The 23,241-nt window shown below is 39.8% G+C and overlaps 2 protein-coding genes across 2 annotated transcripts; both read left to right on the plus strand.

Annotated features, from left to right (window-relative positions):
* Positions 1-12,114: 12,114 nt before the first annotated feature.
* On the plus strand, positions 12,115-14,499 carry LOC121800965 (eugenol synthase 2-like). Its single transcript, XM_042200451.1, has 4 exons — positions 12,115-12,340; positions 12,504-12,638; positions 12,717-12,954; positions 13,975-14,499. The coding sequence occupies exons 1-4, from the start codon at positions 12,164-12,166 to the stop codon at positions 14,343-14,345; spliced, it is 921 nt and encodes a 306-aa protein (XP_042056385.1). The 5' UTR covers positions 12,115-12,163; the 3' UTR covers positions 14,346-14,499.
* A 5,227-nt stretch (positions 14,500-19,726) lies between these two features.
* On the plus strand, positions 19,727-21,853 carry LOC121753473 (isoflavone reductase-like protein). The gene is made up of 5 exons (XM_042148721.1): positions 19,727-19,976; positions 20,051-20,185; positions 20,334-20,577; positions 21,198-21,401; positions 21,509-21,853. Exons 1-5 carry the CDS (start codon positions 19,794-19,796, stop codon positions 21,673-21,675), a joined length of 933 nt encoding a protein of 310 aa, XP_042004655.1. The 5' UTR covers positions 19,727-19,793; the 3' UTR covers positions 21,676-21,853.
* Positions 21,854-23,241: the final 1,388 nt, after the last annotated feature.

The following is a 23,241-nucleotide window of genomic DNA, read 5'->3' on the forward strand; positions in this document are numbered from 1 at the left end:
ACAGAGAACCAAATTTGTGATAAAGCGAATTTTTGACCCTTTTTCCACCCCAAAAAAAAAAAAAATGCATACCAGATCACATAACACCCATAATACCGTTCGTGATAACCGTGAGGAAGCTAGTCCAGCTCGCAGGTCTGAAAAACGGCCTCGGGAGACATCTACCTCCGGTTCTCACGAAGAAGGAACAAGCCACTCCAGGAGTCATCGCACCGAGTCTTCCCAGCAGCCCGATTTAAATGAAGCTGTCAAGCTGTTCTTGGCCGAGAAGCAGGAGGAGTTCTTAACCTTCCTGCAGAAGAGCCAACAGCCGGAGAAGACAACGGCGGATTCTCCCTCCTCATCCAGACATGAAAGTCACTACCGCAGTAGTGACGTGTCTTCCAGGAGAAAGAATCCTCAACCCCGACATGTTCCTGTTCCTCCTCGGTACCGGAACCACAGGAGAACTCCATCTCCTCCGTACCGAAGAAATATCGGGTTCGCCATGTACGGAGCATTAAAGACTCCGTTCTCGGACGATATCACCCGAACTCCTTTGCCGCGGAACTACCGGACACCGTCAATGACTTATGACGGGCTAGTGGATCCTCATGACTTCTTGGGACGCTATCAGTATAATATGGCGAACCAGGGTCTCAATGAGGTCCATATGTGCAAGCTGTTCCCCGAGCTTCTTATCGGGAACGCGAGAAGGTGGTTCGATAGCCTCCCCCAAGGCAGCATTAGATCTTACCGAGATCTAATGGATGCTTTCCACAGGAGGTTCTTTCAGAAAGCGGAAGCCCGGATCACTTCGGCTCAGCTGCTTTCTATACGTCAAGGTCGCGACGAAAAGATCAGCGACTTCATGACGAGATTCCACAAGGAATGCCTACAAGTAGATGATCTCAACGATCTACTTGTCATTTCGGCATTCCAAAATGGAATCCTGCCCGGAGCTCTCTACAGAAAGCTCGTGGAGTGCGGTCCGCAAACAGCTCAAGAAATGTGGGACATTGCGGACCAGTTTTCCCGTGCGGATGAGGCAGACCGTCGAAAACGGTCTTTAGACAGCTCATCCCGAGAAGAGAAAAAGAAGCCCGATCAAAGCGGCCAGGTGCTTCCTCGCCGAACTCCTTTTGAAAGAATTCAAAGGGCACCGGTACAAGGCAGATTGGGGCCACGTCTCAATCCTGAGAAGCCGCCCGCTCAGTTCGTACCATTAAACAAGTCAAGAGCGGAAATTTTCGAACTACATTCCGATATGTTCGAAAAACCAAAGCGGATGACGAAATCAGCCGCGCGGCGACCTCAGGATCAATATTGCTCCTTCCATCAAGCCCACGGTCACGATACCGAGGAGTGCCGAAATTTGGCTGCAGGTATTGATGTTCTTGTGAAAACAGGAACGTTAAAAAAATACCAAAGCAAGCAGCCGAAAAAGAACAAAAGGCAGAGAGGTGCGAACTGCAATCCTCAGGATCCGAAAAGGCATGAGGATCCCGAAGACGACGACGAGCCGCAATATGATGGAGTAATCCAGACTATTGATGCTCTCCCTGCCGGGAAGACTAAGTCGTCCCTAAAAGCAGAACGCAGAGGTTCCAATCAAGAGGAGCCAACACATAAAAGGCTGAAGAAAGACGAAGTGATTACATTTTCAGATGCCGATCCCGTCCCAGCCATCTCTCCTCACCAAGACGCTATTGTCATTCAAGCCGGAGTGGCAAACAAACTGATCCACAGAGTATTTGTGGATACAGGAGCGTCAGTCAGCATTCTTTTTAAAGAATGTTTCGATAAAATGGAAGTGGATCCAGCTCGGCTCAGTCCGGCTCCACTTCCTCTGAAAAGTTTCGCCTAGGAGGACACCCGCCCTGAAGGTATTATCAGCCTTCCGATCACGGTGGGAAAAGCGCCTACAAGCTCCAATACGATGATCGAGTTCTTTGTGGTGAAAGCTCGGTCCCCGTACAACATCATCCTGGGGAGAGACTGGCTCAACACAGTTCGGGCCGTTTGCTCTACTTATCACCTCACCATCAAGATCCCCACTAAAGGTGGGATAGCGGTCATCCGAGGTGATCAAAAAAGAGCAAAAGAATGTCTGCAGATTGCGCTTAAAAGTGCCGAGCAATCAGTTCGGCACCATCAAGCATAGCAATCACAGCAACCGGAGTCAGAGGCAAGCAAGATGACCGAAGTCACTTCAGAGCCGAACTCAATGACCGTTCAGTTATACGAAGATGATCCATCCAGAACGGTCAAGATCGGCTTCGCAGGAACGCCTCTACTCCGGGAAAAGACCATTCAGCTCCTCAAGGAGTACAAAGATGTCTTTGCATGGTCTCCGTTGGACATGACCGGAGTGCCCCCCGAGGTAATCACTCATCGGTTAAATATTGATCCTTCAATCCGGCCAGTAAAACAGAAGCAAAGACTCTTTGCGGCAGAAAGAAGCCAAGTCATCCATGACGAAGTCCGCCAATTACTAAAAGCGGATGTACTATTCGAGGTGAAATATCCTTCTTGGGTGGCCAATCCTGTGATGATCAAGAAAAAAGAAGGAGGATGGCGGATGTGCATAGATTTTACCGATCTAAACAAGCACTGTCCTAAAGATTGCTATCCCCTTCCGAATATAGATAAAAAAGTAGAAGCTTTGATCGGCTTCGAAATTTTCTGTTTTCTTGATTTATACAAAGGATATCACCAAGTGTTGATGGATGAGAGTGACGCTCCGAAAACAGCTTTCATTACCGATTTCGGCATTTTCGCTTATAAAAAGATGCCATTCGGTTTAAAGAATGCCGGAGCCACTTATCAAAGGATGGTAGACAAGCTTTTTCGGCACCTAATCGGAAAACAGGTTGAAGTGTATGTCGACGACATAGTTGTCAAAAGCAAAAGCACTTCGGAGTACGAAGACAACCTCAAATCCACTCTCGACGTGCTCCGAAAAGCCAACCTCAAACTCAACCCCCAAAAATGTACCTTTTTGGTAGATTCGGGAAAGTTTCTGGGTTGTTGGGTTTCAAAGGACGGACTCAAGGCAAATCCCTCAAAAGTTCAAGTTATTCAGAACATGGCGATGCCGAAGTCCATACACGATGTGCAAAGACTAACTGGATGTCTAGCCGCATTGAATAGATTCCTTTCCCAAGCAGCCGAAAAGCAACTGCCGTTCTTCAAAGTTTTAAAAAAGGCACCAAAGTTTGAGTGGGGAGCCGAGCAGAAAAAGGCTTTTGACGAGCTCAAAAGTTATTTAGCCGAGCTTCCAATTCTCTCTGCTCCAACAGATGCCGAAGTGATTTTCTTATACTTAGCGGCATCCGATCAAACCATTAGCGCGGTGCTTGTACGAGAAGAATGCCTAAAGCAGTTTCTCATCTACTTTACAAGCCGAGCATTAAGAGGTCCAGAAACAAGGTATCAACCTCTGGAAAAAATTGCTCTGGCGTTAGTAAATGCAGCAAGGAGACTGCGGCCATACTTCTATGCTCACAAGGTATGCGTCTTAACCGATCTGCCTCTTCGGCAAGTTTTGACCAAGCCAGAAGCATCAGGCAGAATCGCCAAATGGGCCATAGAGCTGGGAGAACACTCAATCGAGTACCTACCTCGAAAAGCCATCAAGGGACAAGCCTTGGCAGATTTTCTTGCAGAGGCCAAGTTCGATCAAGCAATCCCTGTCATTGCCGAACAGAAAAATTCTGCCAATGCCGAACTAGCACAGCCCTTGGAATCCGAAGAAGAGCCGCCGGACTGCTGGAGCGGATTCGTAGATGGAGCTTCGAATAAAACGGGAAGTGGAGCTGGTATTCTGCTTATCGCTCCCGATGGACACGAGGTAACCTATTCACTTCGGTTCTCATTCCCAACCACTAATAACGAAGCCGAATACGAAGCCCTCCTTGCCGGACTCCAGCTAGCGCAAAGTCTATGTATCAAGTCTCTCAAAATCCATTGTGATTCACAAGTCATAGTGAATCACATGTTGGGTACAAGTGAAGCCCGTGATGAGAGGATGAGGAAATATTTAGACAAAGCGCAAAGCATTAGCCGAAGTTTCTCTTATTTTCGGATAATCCGCATTCCCAGAGCAGGAAACAGCCGAGCAGATACTTTAAGTAAGTTAGCCGCATGTCCAAGCTCAAAGGTGGAGGAATTGATGCATCGAAGCATTGATGAAGCTGAGGTACATTCAGTAACCAGCTCGCCGAACTGGATGACGCCGATCTTACAGTATCTAGATCAAGGACAACTGCCCGAGGATAAGAGAGAAGCTCGGAAAATCACATACCGAGCACTTCGGTACGAACTTCATGGAGGAGTCTTATACAGAAAGTCCTACCTTCAGCCGTTATTACGATGTATAGGGCCAGAAGAGACGGACTACATCCTCAGAGAAGTTCATGAAGGATCGTGCGGCAGCCACATCGGAGCTAGAGCTTTAGCTAAAAAAGTTCTAAGATGGGGATATTATTGGCCAACCTTGGTACAAGAAGCAGTGCAGCTCGTCAAGACATGCCCGAAGTGCCAAATCCATGCAAATATCCCAAGGATGCCGCAGACCGATCTATCCACTATGCAAAGCCCTTGGCCTTTTATGCAATGGGGTATAGACATAGTAGGACCACTACCACAAGCTCCTCGGCAAATAAAATTCCTAATCGTTGCCGTGGACTACTTTACGAAGTGGGTGGAAGCTGAACCATTAGCTACGATAACGAGCTCGAAGGCATTGGATTTCGTCTGGAAGAACATAGTGTGCCGATTTGGCATACCCCACATCCTCATCTCGGATAACGGGACTCAGTTCACCGACAAGACGTTCAAGAATTGGTGCCAAGAGCTGAATATTCAACAGCGGTTCACTTCGGTCTCTCATCCACAAGCAAACGGACAAACGGAGGTAACAAATCGTATCCTGGTGAAAGGGTTAAAAGCTCGGTTAGAACAAGCCAAAGGACAATGGGTAGAAAATCTCCCTCAAGTCCTATGGTCCTACCGAACTACACCCACAACCTCCAACGGTGAAACTCCGTACAGTCTTGTGTACGGCACTGAAGCCGTGATTCCGGTGGAGATCGGCATACCCAGTCCCCGAACTCTAAACTTCTCAGCAGAAATGAATGACGACGGACTGAGAGCCGAGCTAGATCTTGCCGAAGAAAGAAGAGAATTGGCATGCATAAAAGCAGCCAAGTACAAGGAGCAAGTAGCCCGGTATTACAACCAAAGGGTGAAGAAGCTGCAATTTCAAGTGGGAGATCTCGTCTTGAGAAACAACGAAGTAAGCCGAGCAGAAAAGCTGGGCAAGCTCGAACCCACATGGGAAGGTCCGTATCGGGTGTCAGAAGTCCTCGGCAAAGGGTCTTATAAATTGGCTCACATGTCAGGAGAACAGGTACCCCGAACATGGCACATTTCCAACCTCAAGAAGTTCCATTTGTAAGAGACAGTCCGGTCAGTCAGTCTTGAGTCCTGTTCGGTCAATGTGCTTTCTTTGGTTTGCTTGGTCTTTGTGCTTTCTTTGGTTTGCTTGGTCTTTGTTTGTCTCTGTGCGTTTTGTCTGTGTGTTTTGTCTGTCTCTGTGCGTGTCGTCTCTTACAAATGTTACTGAGGTATCTTGTTCTTCGAAGGCTGATCCCCTTCTTAGAACATATACAAGCCAACGATTGTGAGTCAAAGCTTCTAAAGAGGATACAAGACCACAATTCAGCTTAAACAAGCAGTTCGTCTAAAACGAGCTGCAATAAGCCAACGATTGTGAGTCAAAGCTTCTAAAGAGGATACAAGACCACAATTCCGCTTAAGAAACAAGCACTTCGTCTGAAACGAACTGCAATAAGCCAACGATTGTGAAGTCCAAGCTTCTAAAGAGGATACAAGACCACAATTCGGCTTAAAAATCAAGCACTTCGTCTGAAACGAACTGCAACAAAAGTCCGATTCACGCGATAAAACTTGCCTGAATTAGGACAAGGGAAAGTCCGATCCACGCGATAAAACTCGCCGAATTAGGACAAGGGAAAGTCCGATCCCCAAATTAGGACAACGGAAAGTCCGATCCGAGCGATAAAACTCGCCAAATTAGGACACAAACCAAGTCCGGTCAAAGAAGAGTTCACTTCATCAGACCGAGGACAAACATCAACTTACCCCGTACCTTTATCCAGAATGCCGAAGTAATTCACTTCGCTTTTCGGGGGGGGTAGTGATGGAGTACGTACTAAACAAGCCCAACAGCAGTAAAGCCCATCAGCCTAAAGCCCAAGAAAGAGTATCAGTTCGGCATGACTAAAGAGTTCAGTTCGGCACAACCAAAGAGTTCGGCCCCAGCCTACAGCTCGGTAAAAGCCAACCAATCAAACTCTGCTCTCAGGTCGGCATCAAGCTCTACTCTCAGATCGGCAAAAGCTGCTCGGCAATAATTCAGCAGTTCGGTCTCAGTATTCGACCGAACTAGGAGATAGTGGACTCATGCAGGATTTCCACCTCCACTACACCCACGATCTATTTAGTGGTGTCAAGCAGTCATTAACTCATGCAGGATAGTGGACCCATGCAAGATCGCCACGATCTCCACGACATCCACTGCCTAGTAAATGGTGCTGCATGCCACGATCTTGGTTCAATGTATAAATAGAACTTAGATCAGATAGCAAAGGGTTAAGCTCTCTAGAGATAAAAAATCAAATAGCAAGTCTGTATTGTAAGCTGTAGAAAACAGATCAAACAATACAACTCTGTCCTCTTTTCTTCCCGTGGACGTAGATTTACTTCAGTAAATCGAACCACGTAAATTCATTGTGTCGTGATCTGTATCTTCCTGCATTCATCACCATCAGAAATTCGCGGATTCATCACAACTCATCCGGGCTAAAAAACTCTTTAATTCTAAGATGAAATTTATTGACGTTTATAACAAATTTTAACATGAATTAAGTTTGAAACTTAAGAGTTTGAAATGTTTATAAACGAAAAGCGAATAGTTATTTTTAAAACAAAAATAAAGATCTATATGTGAATAATAGACTAGTATATTTCGTATAATATTAGATCACATATATCACCTATTTGAAAACACTCAACAATCTTCTCTCTATTTTACAATATTCATTTTTCCTAATTTAAATAATTCAACAATCTTTTCTGTCTCTTACCCTTATTCATTTTTCCTACTTTAAAACACTCAAAAACATTTTCTCTCTTCTTTTACTTCTCAAAATAAAATTGCATAAAATCTCGTACCGTTCATTGAAGGTGATATCTTCCTTGAGAGTAAAGGAAGTGCGAAACATATCCAAGCAATTTTCCATTGATCTTTTCAATTGCATAACCTACCAAATTGGAAGTTGCAGTGAGTTAATTAGATACAAATAAAGAAAATATATGTGAGTAAGATGTTTATTGACAGTGCTATGCAAGTCATTAATCCAAATAAAAGGTAAATTAATATATAAATTTAACAGCTTAATTTAAAATATATATATGTACGGAATACTAAATATATCCACATTAAATTTATGAATAATTTAAATCACAAAAATTTAAAACTTCTTTGAGAAGTAATGTTTGAAAATTTATATGATCCAATAATCACATTTTAATTCACTATTTATTTCTTCTGTTTAATTTCAATCTATAGCACAACTTGTGATATACATGGCCAAAGACTAAATGAATTTTTTATATTGAAAAGAATAAATTTCTTACTTCCCGCCATATATACGTGTAAAAAGTAAATTATCACTTAAAACAACGATAATCATGTGACAATTACACTTCTCTTTATGAAGAAGTTATACAAACTTTATAAGTTAGATTTAATTTTAAATATATAATTTCATCTTATTCTGTTGTTTAATCTATAAACTTTGTAGTATTGTTTAATTAATTAGAGACGAATTAAAATATAAGAATTAAAAACTTTAATTGAGTAAATATAGTGTGAAAATTGCAAACATTACATATTTCTGTTGTCGTTTAGCTTGTGAATTAATTCGGGGAAAAAGTATTGCAATAAAGGATTAAATTTCAATTTTAGCCTAAATAAATGGAATGCAAACTAAACTCTCTAGCACAATTCTAATTTTAAACCAAATATAAGGCTAATTAATATATAAATTTAATAACTTAATTATAAAAAAATAATGGCAGTGCACTATTTAAATGTGTTTTAAAACTTCTTCAAGAAGCTAGCATTTTATTGGACCATTATTTGTTCAATTGTTTTGCCTTCAAAAATTATTTTTGGATAGAAGACACACCATCTTTTCATTTTCCCTCTAAAAAGGACATCTAGGTCTTTTCACCCAACTTGCACTTTAGATTAGGATAGATTTATATTTTTTTTATTAATTCATAACTTTATTATAATCAGTAATTTAATAAAAAAATTAGTAATTCAATAAATCTAAAATACATACATATCTTGCAAGTTGCGAAACCAAAAATTATTTTGCATGTCATCGGACATACAATCTTAGTAGTAATACGTACCAAACACAATAATTTATTTTTATGCGTATGTCCAAACACAAAGGCCACATTTCATATAGTATGTCATAGAATAGCTGCAATTTCAACCAAGCATTATGCCTTTATCATTTGACACACAAAATAGCTACCCATTATATGTATAATTGCGTCACAATTTTATTTAGTGACGTTTAAAATTTTCATAATTCTTCAAAATTTTATGTCACTATTGAACGTGAATGAAGCCCAATTTAATTTAAGTGACGAGTAAGCGACTAGCGATATCAATACATTCTTGCGTTATTAAACTATTAATACATTTTATTCTTTAAAGAAAATTTTATAAACAAAAAAAATGCCTAAAACTAATCTTATGGCATGGTAACTTCCCTAAATTTAGAATAGTCTTATCTTTATATACATAAATACCCGTCCGAATATTCTAGAGAGTCAAGTTTCCCATCTATATTTGTTAGTATTAGAATAGTCTTATCTTTATATACATAAATACCCGTCCGAATATTCTAGAGAGTCAAGTTTCCCATCTATATTTGTTAGTATAATCTAGAGAGTTCTAGATAGTCAAATAAACAAAATGCACACGTTAATGAGACTTATACAATTATTCTAGATTATTTATCATAAACTCAATAATACTGTTAAACATTTGGGTTCAAAAATTAGTGTATTTGTGAATATTAGGCCACCCGCAACGCGTCACGCGGGCGGCCCGTATTCCGTCACGAAGGGACGAGACGGCGGCGTGACGCGTTGCAGCGCCCCGTCTCGTCCCCAGCCCGTTCCGCGTCCCGTTCCGCGTTCCGTCCCGCCATGTGTGACGCCTACTCGCCGGCCCGCGAGTGGGCTTCGTCACGCTGACGCAATAATTCATTTTTTTAAAAAAAATCGAATTAAATAAAAAAATGTAAAATGAAAAACGGTAATAGTACCGTTATATTACCGTTTTTTCATATTTTTTATTTTATTTTTATTTTTTTACTCTATAAATACTCCTAATTCATCCTCATTTCACACACAAATACACATTTATTCTTCCCAAATCATCTTCATTTCCTCTCCAATTTTCACCTAACCTCTAATCACAAAATGTCCAGCGACGGAAACTCTGGCGGTGGCGGCTCCGGCGGGTTCGACATCAACGCGTTCAACGACTGGGGGGCATGTACAGTGTCCTCGGTGGTGGTTCCGGTTCGTCGACGCCGGGGGGTACCAACCACCCCATTTTGATGTGGATGCATATGCTCGTCCCTCCGCCTCGAGGTATTCGCAGGGATTATCCCAGATTCGGGAGGATTATTCCGTTGATCCCACTCCGTAAGAAGGCCGAGGTGGTGGAAGCTCCAGGGCTGAGGCTGAGGCGGAGGCGGACGAAGAGGAGGATGAGGATCTAGGCCGGCATCCGTACGACCCCAAAGAAACGCTGGCGGTGTACAACGCCTGGATCAGCGTCTCGTACGATCCCATCGTCGGGAATCAACAACCCCGGAAGTGCTTCTGGGAAAAGGTCACCGAGTCCTACCACGAGATTAAGCCGAAGGGGTCCCACCGCCGCACATATAAGATGCTCCGCGCCCACTTTGACCAAGTCGACAGAGAGGTCAAAAGATTCTGCGCCATCCACAAGAATGAAGCGGCTCATTACCAAAGCGGAGCCACGGGAGCCGACATTCTGAGGTCGGCTTTGCGAGTCCACTTCGACGACACCGGCAAACAATTCAAATATGTCGATGTTTGGTAGGTCGTCAAAGACGAGGAAAGGTGGGCCAGCGGTGTTCAGTCCAGCTCGGGCTCGACCTCGAAGTGCACGAAGCACACGGCGGGTGGCCAATACTCGTCTAGTGAGGGCGGTTCGGGCAGCGTCCCACAAGAGTTTGCCTCGCAGGAGGTTAAGGCCCTGGCAGACGATGCCGGGGGTCCTCCGTGGGCGCCGTCGGCCGCAAGGGAGAAATGCGGCGAAGGCGCTAGAGGGAGGAGGGGCCGAGCCGAATCAAGCCAAGCGGGCTCGGGCTCGGGCTCGGGGGGACCCTCGAACTCCCTTATGTCCATGTACATGACCGCCACAATGGCGGACACTTCCCGCATGACGCCTCTCCAATACCAAGCATATCTTAACGGAATTGCGTTTATGGCAGCACAACTTGGCATTCCGCCTCCTCACGGCTTCAGTGCACCTCCACCGCCTTCGGGGGATGATTCGCCGGCGGAGTAGTTTTTTTATTTTCTTTAAAATTGTATTTTAAATTATGTCATTTTTATTTTTTAGGATTTTAATTAAGTGTTTTTTTTTTTGAATTTTAAGTTGTATTTTTATTTTATTTTTAATGAAGTGTATTTTTTTAATTGAATTTGGTTGGAAATAAAAATAAAAAAATTAAATTGAATGAATAGTAATTTAAGGGACGGAGGGTTGCAGGTTCCGTCCCTTAATTAAGAGATGGAGTAAAAAAGTATAGTGGGGCCATGAATAGTAATTTAAGGAACGAATAAGTGACAGCGTTGCGGATGACCTTATGATTTAGAACTCTCGTGACACTCTAATAAAATTAATGACCAAATACATCTTAATTTGGTAAAAAAATCTTCCAACAACAATAAATTGAAGATTCGAGTTGCTTCAAATACATGTATGCAAGTGAGTTAGAGTTCTGACCCCTAGAATTCAAAATTAAAGAAAGTCCCTATCGTTCAGCTTTAAAAATTCCAATAGTATAACTCAAAAAAACACCCATCATATTATTTCTTAATTTAAGACAGGTGAAAGTTGGACATCAAAATCATTATCAATTAAAATAATAACCAAGACTTTGAAATAGGAAAAAGTAGGAAGAAATAAAAAAGTATAGTAGGAGTAGTATATAAAAGCATCCAACACTGACGATATTAAATTGAATAAGCAGGATTGCAAGTTAAAGTGTAGTATTAAAATATAGAGGATCCTTTTACTCATTTTTTCATCTATAATTATTTTTTTAACCTTTTATGTTTTATTTTATGTTCAAAATTATTGGCTAAATATTTTTTATTTTAATTATAATAAGTATAGTAGTGAGTATGGGTGGCTAAACGGTTCTTGATTATTCGGTTAACCCAGAATCAAACCATAACCGGATGGTTATCGCCGAGAACCGAAATTACTCCATATTCTTTTACTTGAACAATCCGTCATTAAATTTGAAAAATAACTTGACTGAAGTGAAAAATATTCGCATTCACATACTACTCTTTTTCTCCAGTAGTATATGAAACTGAAAGTGAGAAAAAACACAGCAATTTTTCGGTCAATCAAATACTCCTATACTCTCTCGGTCATTTCGATTCGTCCTACAATAAAAGTCATATTTTAATTTTACCATAAATGGTAAGTAGGTCACTCACATTTTATTATAAAACTAATATAAGTGACTCATATTCCAGTGACTTATTCAATCTAATTTTCTTTACATTTCTTAATACTCGTGGTATAAACAAATAGAACTCGTATCAAGGGACGAGGAAGTAGTATAAACTAAACGATTATTCAACATTGTCAGCTTGTTTGACTGGAATAATTGTATAATTCTGAAAAAAGAAAAGTTGATCGGTGGAAACTAAGTTGCTTATTTAATGACAACTCTTCTCAACTCTTTCATTCATCATCTATTTTCTTCAAAAAAAGAAAAAAAGAAGGAAAAAAATGGCAGAGAAGATCTTGATCATCGGTGGAACAGGATACATCGGGAAATTCGTAGTTGAAGCGAGTGCAAAATCTGGGCATCCCACTTTTGCTCTGTTGAGAGAGGCCACCATTTCTGATCCAGCCAAAGCCCACCTCGTCGACAGCTTCAACAAACATGGTGTCACCATCTTAACTGTATGTATATATATATACATCTGTGGATAGTTTGATATCGATCGATTTATCTGTTTAAAATGTCCAGAACTTTAGTTGTTTTTCAGTTTAAATTGTTCAGAAATTTAGGCGAAATAAAAATTCAAAGGTTTGACTCAAATCCGAGACGTTTGGGTTTGTGCAGGGAGATTTGAAGGATCACGAGAGCCTGGTGAAGGCTATAAAGCAAGTGGATGTGGTTATATCAACCGTGGGATTCATGCAAATTGGTGATCAGTATAAGATCATTGATGCAATCAAGGAGGCTGGAAATGTTAAGGTATGTGTATACATAGCAATAATTATTTTGATGAACAAGTACAGATCGATGAATTAATAAGTAGTTGGATTGTTGCAGAGGTTCTTACCATCGGAATTCGGAAACGACATCGACAGGAGCCGTGCAGTGGATCCCATAAACCAGAATTTCCAGCTGAAGGTGCAGCTTCGGAGAGCAATTGAGGCGTCCGGCATTCCTTACACCTTCATCGTATCCAACATATTTTCCGGCTACGCCCTCACCAATTTGCTGCAGTTGGGCGCCACTTCCCCTCCCCGAGACAAACTAGTCATCCCCGGAGATGGAAATGTTAAAGGTATGCTTACTAACTCCCCTGTTAGTTACAGATTCATAACATAATTTACTAGGCGAATTTATTAGGTTGATTTGGTTCCTTTGAAAAATCTGCAGCCCATATTAGTAGGCCCTCATGACCGGGCCTAAACCCATGTTGCCCTGGTGTGGATAACTTAGGTCATCTCCGACCATCTTAGCCAAACTCAAACACATTTTTGAATATATGTTACACCAAAAAGTAGTTTTACTCTAACCATTTACACCATATTTATAAAGTTATAGTACCATTTTTGGGTATTTGTCTAATAAAAATTTTGCAGTAACACCAAATATGGTGTAATTCCATTGAAAACTCAAAAAATGGGTTTGAATTCAGTGTATCGTTGGAGAAATTGTCTATACAAAAAATGAGTTTTTGTGTATGATTGGAGATAGTCTTAGACCAAATTTTTTTTGGTATCCGGCAAATTGCCTGAGATTTGATTAAAATTCTGTTTGTTTGAAAAAAATATAAAATGTGGATTTGTTCTCAATAATTTCATGACAAATATTTTTCTTCAAATATTGCTTTTTGTCAAAAAATATCAAAAAATTATTATATGTAGGTAACCATATATATATATTTGTCGTATCCAAACTTAATATTTTTTTCGATTTATTTTTAAAGTTGCAATAGGAATCAACATTTAACCAAATTTCATGTTTTTCCGGCATGTGCCCTAGTAATTACGCCCCCACACAATCCAGTTATGAATTCTAACCTTCATACTACCTCTTATATGCAAATATTGTCATATTCACTATAGTCATTATTACTCAATATATAAGAGTGAGACCGTTACTACCCTTATAACCCATCAGATCCGACCAAATTAATCAACATAAATAACCATAAAAATAGGATTCTTATTCCAATCACAGTGCATTCAACAATTTATTAAAATCCGCACAAGAAAGCATATGTCCTCATTAATTAATTCGCAGACGGAGAGAGCAATGCATAAATTCTATACGCTTGCTAATAAATTCACAACTGCAGCCGTGTTCAACGCGGAACAAGACATCGGAACATACACCATCAAAGCCGCGGTCGATCCAAGAACTCTAAACAAGATCGTCTACATCAAGCCCGCACACAACATCTACTCATTCAACGAGCTCGCTGCTTGCTGGGAGAAGAAGATCGGCAACACCCTTGAGAAAATATACGTCCCCGAGGACCAACTCCTCAAGCAGATCGAAGAGTCACCGATGCCCGTGAACGTGATCTTGTCGATCAACCACTCTGTATTCGTCAAGGGCGATCAGACCTACTTCGAGATCGATCCGGCTATCGGGGTCGAGGCCTCCCAGCTCTATCCCGATGTCAAGTACACCACCGTGGACGAGTACCTCAACCAGTTCGTGTAGTTTGTTCACAACTTTGGTCGGGTATTGATTGTGTGTTTTGTCGTGTTGTTGTACTTGTAATGTGTTCTTGTTTTAGTTGTTGTCGTCTTGTTTGTAACGTTTATGTATGGGTATACTTCGATAGTGAAATAAAAGGGTAATGATTTCTGGATTATAAACTTTGGCCAAAATTTGATTATGTGGCTTTGTAAATTATTGTTGTTTTAATTAGTGATAAATTTAGGCATTAATCTATGAAATATTTAATCCTATGACTATACTTGAGCTCACACTAATTAATCTTACGATTGTAGTATCTCATTCATTGGCGAAGTGTTAAGAGCACAATTCTCTTAACGAAGAAATCCTGCGATTTCACTCGCAACACACCAATCCGGCGCCCCGAACGTTGGGGTCGGCGGCTCAATTCGTGGCTGGCGCGGAGAACTTCCTCCGTCGGCAGTCTTCAAGTTTTGATAAGGAGTATTGCACAAGTAATGTGGGCAAAATAATTCTTCATTTATTGGTTGAATGAATAAAATGATAACAATCTATCCTATTTATAATACTAGAACTACTGACCTAACTTAATGAACAAGAAACAAATATAAGAAAAGAAGATATGCAAATCCCTAATATATCTAAACTAAATACTAATAATAGGCTCGTAACAACTCCCCCACGGTTAAAATCCACCTTGTCCTCAAGGTGGGAACCACGAAGCAACAGAGAGAGTTGAAAGCAGAAGCTTCGGCGAGGCATCTCCTCCTGGATCAAACACACACCAAATAGGTGAACGTCTCCCATCATCTCGATACAAAATCAACAAAGGAGACCCAATGTGGTCGGCAAAATTCCACGCCACAACGACAAGCTTGTCCACGCCTCCAAGAATGTTCGCAACCATCATGTCATTGCGCGGAGGGATCAACCTTGCATCGGTATCGAGCGATGTCGATCGATGATTCATACTTGGTACATCACCGACACAAGCAATGACGGGCAAACCGGTGTAAGCACCATCTCCTTTATTGCTCCAACAATTTCCAACATTGTTGGATGACACTTGAACAACATTGAGTGAGGCGACGACCTTCTTCACTTCATTAGTGGAATCGTCCTCCTCTACATCGTTCAACAATGCCTTTTCCTCCTCCTCTGTACTCATATCGGGGCTGCGCGGTGGGCAGATTTCCACAAAAGATGACACTTGTTGGTCTTCGAGTCTGCCATTTCTACCTTTGCTAGATTGATGCTCTATCTCTATTAACTCATCATCATTATAAATGGTCTTATCACGATCCTCCTGATCCGTTGGGCCTTCCCTTGGCAGAATGGTTACAGTGAGAGCCTGAACTTGTGCAGCTTGCTCCATGTCATACCCGACGCCCTTGATATCATCGTCGATGATGATCTCACTAGCCATAAGCAACTCACTACAAGTTTGGTCACTATGATCGCCATCTACATTGTGATCCGTAACAACAATAACTGTCTGTTGGACTTCCTCGATTCGATGAAGTCGCTGGTTATCGGGCTCCTGATTCACAAGAGAGTTCTCTGTTGTGCGTTCGGGTTGTCGCTGGTCTAGGCAGGTGTTAATGAACTTCCTTGTCGTCTCAAATTGGGGCGCTTTCATGGTGAGATCCTTTGGCCTATCGGTTCTCACGGTTCCGTGATTCGGACGGTTGATAGGGGAGCCCCAAGACGTGGGTTGCTGATAACTCCTAAAGCCCCTATCAGGTCCTTGAGGGTAGCGATCTGCCGGCCTATCCCAGCTCGAGCCATGCCGCGAATCAAGGCAAGCGCGGTAGGGGGCTGCTGCTGTACCGTGTCGTGGAGGGCGGCCCTCTGGCCAGTGTGTCACGCGAACGGTACCTCGTCGACGCCGAATATCCCAACCACGGTCACGCCAGCCGTGGTTGAAATTCCGGGGGACATCCTCGTCGGCCGTCCATACATCACGCTGGAAGCGATATCCGTCCAATTCCGCATAGTCCGAGAAATAGAGCTGATCCGGTTCGGGAAGGCGTCTGGCTTCCAACCTATCAACCCTTCTATCCCTCGCATCCAATATAAATTCCAATTGATCAAATCTTGCCATAATTTTGTCCAGCGCCGACACGGTAGATTCGAACGCCCCCGATACATTGCGCGTCGCGCTGCTTGAATCCGGGTCGTAGCGCCGTATCCGCTGCGATCCGTCACCGATGCGGCCACTCGCCGTGAAGCGTCGGAGCTGATCGGCCATGGTTGAGCTCTGGATGAAAGCACCAGTTGTTAAGAGCACAATTCTCTTAACGAAGAAATCCTGCGATTTCACTCGCAACACACCAATCCGGCGCCCCGAACGTTGGGGTCGGCGGCTCAATTCGTGGCTGGCGCGGAGAACTTCCTCCGTCGGCAGTCTTCAAGTTTTGATAAGGAGTATTGCACAAGTAATGTGGGCAAAATAATTCTTCATTTATTGGTTGAATGAATAAAACGATAACAATCTATCCTATTTATAATACTAGAACTACTGACCTAACTTAATGAACAAGAAACAAATATAAGAAAAGAAGATATGCAAATCCCTAATATATCTAAACTAAATACTAATAATAGGCTCGTAACACGAAGCCACATGAGGGACAGTGGTGCCCATGGCCCAATGGCTCCCACCAATTTAAGTAATTATATATACATATTCAAGAATGACAACTTCTAAATTTTGGCTTGGAAAAAAAAAGAAAGAAAAAATCTAAATTCTGGCTTAAGGTTGCTGATCTCACCAGTGTTTTAATCCCATTTGCGCCAATTTTCATTTATTCTGCGGTTTATTTTCATTTATTCTGCGGTTTAGCTCCAGGAGCTCCTTTTGTTGTTTTAGTTCCATAAAATTCCTTTTGTTTAGTTTTTTACTTTTGTAAGTTAATTTGAGGCTACCCTATATATTTTTTAATCTATTTATTTATCATTTACATAAATAATTTCATCATGAAAATCATGAAGAAAAGTAATTAGAAAAAAAATTAGCGGATAGATGGGAAAAGCAAATAATTATTTCTCACCAACTAATTTTGACCCTAAGGTTCTTTGGTTGTCGGGGGGATCGGCCCCTTAGATCTGCTACTTCTTTTAATTGATTTGAATTTTGTTATTGTAACACTTCCATCGAAGTTACAGCTAATATGGCAAAATTGTACAATAAAAGGGTAAGTTTGGTTAAATTTTGATCTGTATAATATTTTTCAAAATTTAAAGGACAAATTATGTGGTTTTAAAAATGTGCAATTATCCCACATTAATTTTTATCAAGCAAATGAGATGTTGAGTTGGTGTGCAGAGTAGAATTCTGGTGATGTGGATGAATAGTAATGCAACACTGTATTAATGTGACAACATAAGTGAATAACTAAAAAATATCATTTTATGTTTGAAAAACTGAAAAATAATTAATAAAATAAGTACCTTTAAATTTTCGAAAATTTGATTTGATTGTACAACTTGAAGTTTGGCATTCAAGTTTGAAAGGAGCGTGACAAAATTGAAATGGCCAATTCGTCGCGATTCGCGAATTTGTAGGCAATATATCAACCATAAACAAATTACTACTTCGGTGAAAATGATAATTTAGTTATATTCAGATTCTATAAACTGGTATTAGGAATATGTATTTTATTTTCAACTAGGGTACATTTGGTACCATGAAAATAAATTAAGCTATAATTAGAATGCATTAAAATTGAATTTAAATGAATTGGTTCTAAATCAATTTAAATTATTTGTTGGATAAAATTATACACTCCCTTCGGTTCACGGTAATTTAGGTGTATTTCTGTTTGGGCTGTCGGTCTCAACTAACTTGATACAAAATTGTACTCCCCTAATTCCTAACTCTTATTTATTATATAAAAGAAATAACTCAAATGTGATATTCGATAAGGGGATTTTCATGTCATTAATGATGGTAGTAATTGATTATTATCCCAAAATGCACAAGAGAACAACGAATTTAACAACAATTACGTCCGAATTGGAGCCAGCGTGAATGGGCACCACAATCTTGTCCAGATACACTTGATGCAACCATTTTGATTTCAGTTCTTACATCATCATGACATCAAGAAAATCAAATCTATATGTTATTATAACTAGTAAATATGTTCCTCCCCATGTCAATATATTTTATTGTTTAGGGGGAATTACTCTTACAAGTAGCTACAGGGTTTGTTATCCTCGGGTTAGCTTAGGATTTTTTATTAACCTAATAGGCAAATATATATGTTATTATAACTAGTAAATATGTTCCTCCCCATGTCAATATATTTTATTGTTTAGGGGGAATTACTCTTACTTGTTTTTTAGTACAAGTAGCTACAGGGTTTGCTATCCACGGGTTAGCTTAGGATTTTTTATTAAATAGTCGTGGCTCGAGTATGAATTTGAGGTTTTAATCAATTCATAGGGTCTTAACAAGAGAATTCCTATTAAATCAATAATAAAGAAAGGAAAAAGCCTTATTAGAGACAAAAACAAATAAAAAAAAAATAAATAGGTAAAGAGATTATATTTTTTTCTTTTTTATTATGACCTTCATAATTAACTTGTTTTTTTAAGAAAAAAGGTATGTATGTTAATATTCATAACATTAAATTTTTTCACTCTTTCTCAGCATTAGTTAGGCAACGTTACTAAATTAAAAAATTTAACTACAATCATACAAACATAAAGATTATACTACTATATAACACATATAGAAGCTTAAAAATTATATACTACTACTGAAAAATAATCACTCCAAATAATTAAGTATAGTATATAAATTGAAGAAATAAAATATATTAAATACTGAATAATTATCACATATCCTAATTGGATAAAATTAATCTTACTTAATTTAAAAATATAAGTATAAAATCATAGAGAAAATTACTATTTCACCCACCACAACCAATAGTTATATTTATTCACTAACAATACTTTAAAGTTTTTGAGTTCGAGTCTATTGTGACGCAACCTTTAAAAATATTAATTTTTTTATTAGTTCCTTTATCAATTTTGCATTAAAATGTGATTTATCAATTATTAAAATTATTGTTAATGGATGAAGGAAGTATGTGGAACATGACACCTAAAAATGACATAAATAGGTGATGTGAAGCTTGATAGATTAGCCAAGATTGAGTACTACTCCATCAATGTTAGCATTCGATTAGGTAAATTTGAGGATAATATAACATTAAATTACTCTTACCGGAGTACTAGTAAATTTTAATTTTCTGATCTTCGGATAATTCAATCTAGAAACAAATTAATTTGAGCAATCAAGCACCTACCAAAACACATTCTAGGCGTGACAGGGCAATTACGTAATTTTCACCATACATCGCATCCTATATAACTACAGCCAAAACTATGGTTGTTCAAACTGAAAACACGCACTCCATACTCTCATAAACTAGCTTTCTAAAATCTGAACCGAAAATGGCGGAGAAAAGCAAGATTCTGATCATCGGCGGAACAGGGTACATCGGTAAATTCATCGTGGAAGCCGCCGCCAAATCCGGCCACCCCACCTTCGCTTTGGTGAGGGACAGCAGCCCCTCCGACCCCGCCAAAGCCCAGCTCATCCAAGGCTTCAAGGATTCCGGCGTCACCCTTCTCTCTGTATGTATACAGTTTACACACAGCTAGTGCGTGTTTTGTGTGTGTAAAATGTGACAAGATTGACTAATTTGCAGGGTGATTTGAACGATCACGAGAGTTTGGTGAAGGCTATAAAACAAGTGGATGTCGTTATATCTACAGTCGGACAGCTGCAGTTGTCCGATCAAGATAAGATCATAGCCGCCATTAAAGAAGCTGGAAATGTCAAGGTTTTCTTTTTTCTCTTCTTTTTATCCTAAGTTGATTTGATCTGTCCGAGATTAAGGCATTGCAACATCAAACGATGTCGTTTTTTTTTTCAATTTGCGTTGTGGAAATTTCACTCTTTCCCCTGGTTTTGATTGGGTGCGATGTCAGAGGTTCTTCCCTTCGGAATTTGGGAATGACGTGGATCGCACGCGTGCGGTGGAGCCGGCGAAATCAACTTTTGAGATCAAGGCGAAAATACGCAGAGCTATTGAGGCGGCAGGCATTCCTTACACCTACGTGTCGTCCAACTACTTCGCCGGCTACTCACTGCCGACGCTTGCGCAGCCGGGAGCCTGGGCGCCTCCGCCGCCCAAGGACAAAGTAGTCATTTATGGAGACGGCACTGCTAAAGGTAATACACCCACCAAATTATTCATGTTATATATAGGTTTATGTGTATAATCCGGTTTCAAGATTGAATGAGATTGAATCAATTTTTGAAATTGGATCATTAAGCGAATCGGTTTGTTTTCTTAATTCATAGCGATTTAATTGTTCAACATTATCTAAGTCAAGATCGAACAACACAATAGTGACTGAACTAAACGATTCGGTTCGCTTTTTAAAACACTGTATATAATATTGTTTGATGTGGTTGCATAGATGGAATCATCATTATTTGAGTGGTAGTGGTGATAGAACAGAGAGTTGTCACCTTTATTTAGTGCGTGACACCTTTTTTAAGTGCATTTGTTAGAAACTAAAATATAAGCCTTGGCACAATGTATGGATACAAACTGCTACTAAAATCTCGTGTCACCTAACAAGTGACATTTTAACCGGGACATTAAGAGTAATAGCTTTTTGAGAAAATACAAAAAATAACCCATGTACACATACTCATCACACACTAACTCTTGTGGGCAACGTGAATTCTAACTAATTAGTTGAAGACGAAGATCTTACAATACGAGTTATATATATGTTATGTATGTCGACTAACTCTTTCGGAAAATGGTACATTTGATTTAGCTGTGTTCAACGAAGAACATGACATTGGCACATATACCATCAAAGCTGTGGATGATCCTAGAACTTTGAACAAGGTCCTCTACATCAAGCCTCCGAAGAACATCTACTCGTTCAACGAGCTTGTTGCTTTGTGGGAGAAGAAGATAGGCAAAACCCTCGAGAAAGAGTTCTTTCCAGAAGATCAACTCTTGAAGAAAATTGAAGGTGAGTGTTAATTCTTACTCCCTCTGTTCATAATCAATACTCATATATTTTTCATTTTATGTCTTTTATGAAAATTACTCACATTTTTACTTGTGTCGTCCATGCAGAATCACCAATTCCGGTGAACGTCATACTAGCCATCAACCACTCGACATTCGTTAAGGGAGACCAAACCTACTTCACAATCGAACCCTCCTTTGGTTTTGAGGCTTCAGAGCTCTATCCAGATGTGAAATACACCACTGTGGAGGAATACCTTGATCAGTTTGTCTGAGAAGAAGATGATCATCTATCATGGAGCTTACATTTTCCATTTCTTGATTGGCAATTTGTTATAATCAAGAAACTTTGTCATATATTAATGTGTGTGTTTTGTTTGATTTCGCTTGTTAATTGATATCTCCTCTACATTTCACATGTAAGCTCTCAAGAAATAAAATTTCAATTCGGTATATCGTTTTACATGTACATGTAAATCCAGTTTTTTGTGTTAAAAAATTCTCAAAACCAATGACAAAGAAGCAATAAAGTGTATAGACATAAATGAATATATCTTTGCGCACTACATTACTGAAGAAAATCAGCAGACAAGCATAAGCAAATTGACAACACACGTCCTGATATTATAAGCCAATATCATCCACTCGAGAGGAGTGGTCTCACACCAACTCTGAACAGAGGGAGAAGTTCGAATCAACAATCACACAATACACCATAAAAGCATCCACTAATCAAGCAAACTAAAAAGAAGCAATCAAGCAAATGTCATAAAGGCAAAACTCACAAAACAAGCAACATATGTGCACAAAGTTTCAGATAATCATAAAAGTGAGTAACAAAAAACTTACATAGATAAACAACAACTAAATCATAGCCCTAAACTGTATCAGTTGATATGAATTAGGGAATTTAAAAGAGAATAGATCTAGTTAATTTGCTAATGTGATTCTTGTATTAGGGAATTTAAAACAGAATAGATCTAGTTAATTTGCTAATGTGCATGATTCCTAAGATCAGAGCATCGTCATACCTTAAGGTATGACAATGAGATCAGACGAAGATCTGAAACCATTGTTATGATATCATCTTGGCGGCGATTCACCTTTGTCCAAGCTATTGGTTGACCTTGTCGAGTTGTGATACGAATCACTATAGTTTCAAATAGCTCATCAATGACACAAATTCACTGCAAACACGTGTCCACTCCAAGAGTGACAATTGAGTGATAATTTCATATTTATATAGTACTCCCTCCGTCCCAACTCAATTGTCACTCTTGGAGTGAACACAGGTTTTAAGAAATGTAAAGAAAAGTTGGTTGAAAATTTTAGTGGAATGTGAGACCCATTTTTTTATATTGGTTTTATAATAAAATGTGAGTGAAGTGAGTTAGTGGAATTTGAGACATACTTACCATTTATAGTAAAAATGAAGTGTGACAATTAAGTTGGGACGGAGGGAGTGTAATAAAAAAATCAAACAGAATAAATGCATCTGTCCTAATTAGTTGTATGCTGTCACAACTAAAAGTCAAGTTGCTAGTTGAATGGGCACTTTCAAAATGCTTCTATAATACCATGATAGCAATGTGACAGATGCCATGGGATATTTTTGTTTGAAGCAATATGTGATTCAAGATTCATTATTATCTTTCTACAGTTGTTGTGAATTGAAATGCTTTTCTTTTTATAGATGTTTCTTTTGATCTGGAAATTAAACCATTGAGAATTTGCAACATTTGGCATAAATGTGTCTGTGGGTGACATGCTTCCATCAAGTGCTTCTTGCTTTTCGTATGGGATGGCCCATCCCTTCTTATCTAATAAATCATCATGTATTG

The sequence above is a fragment of the Salvia splendens genome, chromosome 1 (assembly GCF_004379255.2).
Source record: "Salvia splendens isolate huo1 chromosome 1, SspV2, whole genome shotgun sequence".
NCBI classification, from domain to species: Eukaryota; Viridiplantae; Streptophyta; class Magnoliopsida; order Lamiales; family Lamiaceae; genus Salvia; species Salvia splendens.